Source organism: Saccostrea cucullata, unplaced genomic scaffold (genome assembly GCF_032062105.1).
Source record: "Saccostrea cucullata isolate Sc308-1 unplaced genomic scaffold, CSIRO_AGI_Scuc_v1 ctg3476, whole genome shotgun sequence".
In the NCBI taxonomy this organism is placed as follows: domain Eukaryota; kingdom Metazoa; phylum Mollusca; class Bivalvia; order Ostreida; family Ostreidae; genus Saccostrea; species Saccostrea cuccullata.
In genome coordinates, this window is record NW_026932455.1 from 47501 (window position 1) to 53174 (window position 5674).

Sequence of the window (5674 nt, forward strand, 5' to 3'; positions counted from 1 at the left end):
GGACCAGGAAAGATGAAACTCATGTGGAATCATCCTCAGGTAGTGCAGATTCAAGTTTGTTCAAATCATGACCCCCGGGGCAAGGGTGGGGCCAAAATGGCCGACCCAAATTTTACATAAGAATATATAGGAAAAATCTTTAAAAATCTTCTTCTCCAGAACTACTGGGCCAGGAAAGATGAAACTCATGTGGAATCATCCTCAGGTAGTGTAGATTCAAGTTTGTTCAAATCATGACCCCCGGGGCAAGGGTGGGGCCAAAATGGCCGACCCAAGTTTTACATAGGAATATATAGGAAAAATCTTTAAAAATCTTCTTCTCCAGAACCACTGGGCCAGGAAAGATGAAACTCATGTGGAATCATCCTCAGGTAGTGTAGATTCAAGTTTGTTCAAATCATGACCCCTGGGGCAAGGGTGGGGCCAAAATGGCCGACCCAAGTTTTACATAGGAATATATATATAGGAAAAATCTTTAAAAATCTTCTTCTCCAGAACCACTGGGCCAGGAAAGATGAAACTCATGTGGAATCATCCTCAGGTAGTGTAGATTCAAGTTTGTTCAAATCATGATCCCCGGGGCAAGGGTGGGGCCAAAATGACTGACCCAAGTTTTACATAGGAATATATAGGGAAACCTTTTAAAATCTTCTTTTCAAGTTCTTCAAAGCTATGATTAGTGATACATGTTTTTATATGGAATCATCCTCAGGTAGTGTAGATTCTAATTTGTTCAAATGATGAACGCCTGGAGGGGGGGATAAATTCAAGCCCGATGTGCTCAGGTGAGCGCTGTGGCCCCTGGGCCTCTTGTTTTTTTAATTTCTGAAAAGATAAAATAAAGTATATAGTTTGATATTAATCAATAAAGTTATACTGCGTTTTAAAATAAAACAAATATAGTACGACCCGTTTAGTAAACATAAAATAAAAATTCAAATTAAATTAATCCCTGATGACGTCAAATTCATTATCATCTCGCAAAATATGAGGGTGTATGTGATATTTAAAAAGAAAGCAAATCTTGATAAATTCGATAAATTGTGGCATACAACGTGTTAGACTGTGCGTCAGAAGGGCAGGTGTCTAGTGGTAAAACTTAAGGACAGCAAATGAAAGTCCGCAAGTTCATTATATGTTGTTCTTATTTAATATACAATTACCTCTGTTTATAAACTTTCAGGGGCGGATACAGTGTGGTTGGGGGGGGGGGGCGTGGATAACTTTGTTGAGGCAAGAGGTCTGGGGGCCGCCTTAAGGCCCCCAGTGGGTCCAGGGGGCGAAGCCCCAGGAAGCTCCTGGGTTTTCGTGTATTTTAGAGTAAAATCAGGCACAATAATAGTGCATATTTTTCAATTATTTTTGTTAAAAGTATATAGCATATAGGTGGTGGCCCAGGGGGCGAAGCCCCCGGAAGCTTCTGGGTTTTCATGTATTTTAGAGTAAAACCAGGCACACATTAACCAGTGCATATTTTTCAATTTATTTTTGTTAAAAGTATATAGCATATAGGTGGGGGCCCAGGGGGCGAAGCCCCCGGAAGCTCCTGGGTTTTCGTGTATTTCAGAGTAAAACCAGGCACAATAATAGTGCATATTTTTCAATTATTTTTGGTAAAAGTAAATAGCATATAGGTCCGGATGTTTGAATAATAAATGTATTGAATGTTTCTCAATTCTCATTGTATTGTAACACATGCTTTATATAATAAACGATTTACTTACTTATTACTTACTAATAGTGGTATTGGTTAGTGATGTACCAAAGTACGACGTGTTTAATACTAGTCATGTCATACTTTGAATAGTGGGGGCCCAGGGGGCGCAGCCCCCGGAAGCTCCTGGATTTTTGTGTATTTTAAGAATAAAAGCAAGCAGAATAACACTTATTTGGTTAGTTTTGTACCAAAATGTGGCATTATAAATATTAGTCACATCATACTTTGAAAATTTTAGGGGGGGCGTGCGTCCCCCCCCCCCTTAAATCCGCCAGTGACTTTGGTATAGGTTTAAGAACATGTCAGGTAAAATTACAACTACAATGCATGTACAAGATACCGTATACGAGTATATCAGGTATACATATACGAGTATACAAAAGCAGAAAAACCTAAACACGTACATGTATTAGTAATCCGGGCAGCAACGGTTAAGAGCTATGCAAACATGGCAAAGTGGACCAAAAAGCGTTCAGAAGAAGATATATCAATGGGAGGGGATCGTATTTGGCAAAATTTTAGAATATTCACTGTATATATTTGTGCATTTGTAAAATACGTAACTTGCTGTTTGGGTTCTGTTGCTTACCATGCTTACTGAACTAAACGATCTTATCATATCAGTGAATGTACAGGGAAGAAGCTTTAATCACGCTTCCGCTGATTTAATTTTACTATTTACTATTTATATTTATTTATATTCCGAATCCGTATGTGTCTTTCTTTTCACAATACTGTGAAAATGACAATATGACCTTAATCTTGATTGTTTACTTGCCTTGATCTTTAATCTTCTTTTCACCAAGAATACACAGTGTAAGATGATTTAATACAGTATGTAGTTTTTGTTTGTTTGTTTGTTTGTTTGTTTTTTTTTTTTTGCCTGTTCTGCTTTATTTCCAAAAAAAAGAATGACCTTAGGACCCTTGATGTTGACCTTTAACCTACCTTAGACACGAGAGAAGTAGAGACAAAAAAAAACCCAATGTGACCTAGCTTTATGTCAACTTGATAAATGTACATTATATATACACTGTACATGTATGCGTAATATTGAAAATATTAGGGGGAAACTTGATGTACTGCTTAATATTATACCTTGTGACACTGGCTTTCTTTCTGAGAAGAAAACCCCGTATGTACATTGCGTTTCCTTCTGATAGACCTGAGCTGAGGACCACCACCCCCACCCCACCCCAAACACACACACACACACATACATACAAACAAAAATGTCATGTAAACTTATTTTAAAACTCCTTATTTATGTTTCATTTTCGTGGAGTACGTATATATATAATCCTGGACAAAATAAAGTAATTTTTTCTGAGTTTCCTGGCATAATCTTGTCAGTTATTCCAAAATTTTAATTTTTACAAAAATAACAGTTTCGATTTAATATAAACACAAGGCAATAGTTTGTCAGGGAAGGGGGAGGGGGTTAAGTCTTACCCCATACCGTGCGATCTGTGGCAATTTAAGTGGACATGCAGGCAACTACTCTATCTCCTCGATCTGAATATCTTTTAAAATCTTCACCCCCACCACACCCCCTAGAAAAAGAATGCAAACTTTTTTTGTTTGACACATTTTTAACAAAGTGAAAGGGGGGCATTATAAGGAGACTCGCGTTCACTATCCAATGTTTTTTTTTCACATGTACATGCACCACGGTAAATTTATTTATATACACAATTATACATAATTACATAAATCACAAAATTGGGTAGGTTTTTGCAGAAGATACAGTTTCAGTTTCTTTATTTCAGTTTCTTTATCTCTGTAGTCTACTTACTAGCGTATATTAAATATTGAAACGTAAATTTTATTTGACGGACGGACACGACAAAAACTATATAACCATATTAAGAAATTAATTAACAAAAGAGTTTAATAATTAAATTCTGGTTGTAACGCTGTATTTGATTGGATAAAAAATTTACTTTATATCGTATAAAATGGGTTGCCTACGTCACAATGACTTGCGTCAAAAACGTATCAATCCGCCTGACGTTACATTCAAATTTTGTACAAACTGAAGTCATCATGTTAGAACAATCATCTTTTTTTCTTACATCAAATGAATGAAAATCAAATTATAAGCAATGAACTTAATAGCTACCCATTTTATACGGTATAAACTGGGTTGGAACAGTTTGCGCTTTTTTATAAACCGCTTCGCAGTTTATAAAGCGTAAACTGCCCCAGCAATTTAAATTGACAACAAAAGAATCATACTAATGTATTCAATATTCTAACCTCCCTACTTAGTATGTCAGACAGGTAATATATACGACATACAAAGAGAGTTCCACATATAACATGTATAACATAAGCGTCGATCGGAACCTGCCCCCCCCCCCCACTTTTTTTTGCAAAGATAGACATAATATAGGCATTGAAAATTAGTACCTATTTTTGTTGGTTTAGCCCCCTCCCCCTTTTAATTTGCTTCCGACGCCAATGTATAATATGTACGCACATACCCATGTATTTGAGAGAGAGAGAGAGAGAGAGAGAGAGAGAGAGAGCGACATACATACCTGTCGTACATATCCTCCCACACCAGACCTGTGATTTCTGCCTTGGCCGTCTGTAAAGGAATTCCTGGGCAGGACTTCACGGGGAATATATTTAACTCTGAAACTTTCCCCACCCGAACAAAGCTGTCCCTCCTGATGCGACTGGACCACACCGAGGCTATCCATCGCGCGAGGGAGACCGCTGAAAGGCCCAAAAGCACGTGCGCTCCTTCGTCTGACATTGTCAGTGATATCTGGGGCTGTCTATGCTTATCTTTATTCTGTTTACAAACACGGCATGGTCATTTAGAAATTGGGTCAACAACTGGAGACAACTCTTCCGGGTTGCAGTTTGACATGGTGCAAGGTCAGATTCCAAGATCAAAGGAGAAAACTGTGTTTTAATATGAAATATCTTTTGTATTATCATAAATTATATGAATTTAATTTTTTTTAAAGGACTGCATTGTTGGAAAATTCGTTGTTCATATATGATTGTTCTCTTCAATGCATGTACAGAATTGACTAATTAATCAATCAATTTACAATTATAATTTTAACATGTTTAATATTACAAAAGAATTTACAAGATGTATTTTTACTTGATATGTCTGATTCTAAACGTCTCTATATATATTTGATATAAGGTATTTTTGGAGAAATCTTTCAAGGAGTGGTAAAGTTGTAATATTTTTCTTATGATCACAATAAATTACGTTTCCAAAAAATTTTCGCCTGGATATTTTATGCTTACGTTAATTTCTAATTTTCTACGGGGCGGTTACATTGCTGTTTTGACATACACTATGTAATTTCTTTCGTTTTTTTTTTTATAAAAAAAATTCCCTTTCATTCAACATTTAGAAGACAGGTTTGGAAAAAAAAATTCGGTATTCGTATATATGCATAAAACTGCGTAAGACTTTAAATTACGGGTACACGTTCTGAAACTCCGATAAGTCTATAATGCTCTCTGATATAATACGATTGCTAAAGTACACGAGCTTGCTGTTGCAAGACACCACAAATCACTACTCATTTCATATCATGCTAAGCTTGATTCAAGAAAGTCTTATTTCTGTAAAACTATTATTTTTTTCACCTTTTAAAGGGTACAAAATGTCAATTTTTATAAGACCTTTTCTAATTTAAGACTTCCAAAGACCTTGAATCTTATAAAGATGAATAAAATGAAAATTGTTGCATGAAAAAAATTCATTTTCTAGCTTCATTTTGATGCATTTCAAATTAAATATGAATTTTTGGAGTTATCCTTCTTGGCTGAGGATCGGATATCCTTAAGAATGAATGTCTCATAATCATTACTTTGTTCAAGATCATGTATAAAGCCATTAACCAGAGAGACAGGGGTCATATAAACATAGATCTTATGTAGACTGTTCAAACTGTGAAACTATATTTTGTAATCAAATTG

General features: G+C 35.9%; 1 protein-coding gene across 1 annotated transcript in view; it reads right to left on the reverse strand.

The window, feature by feature from the left end:
- LOC134235165 (mitochondrial amidoxime-reducing component 1-like) overlaps positions 1–4553 on the reverse strand; it is a 12141-nt gene extending 7588 nt beyond the window's left edge. Inside the window, exon 1 of the mRNA XM_062717265.1 lies at positions 4261–4553. Coding sequence (XP_062573249.1) covers positions 4261–4481 — 221 coding nt within the window. The 5' untranslated portion in view covers positions 4482–4553. The remainder of the gene's footprint in view (positions 1–4260) is intronic.
- Positions 4554–5674: the final 1121 nt, after the last annotated feature.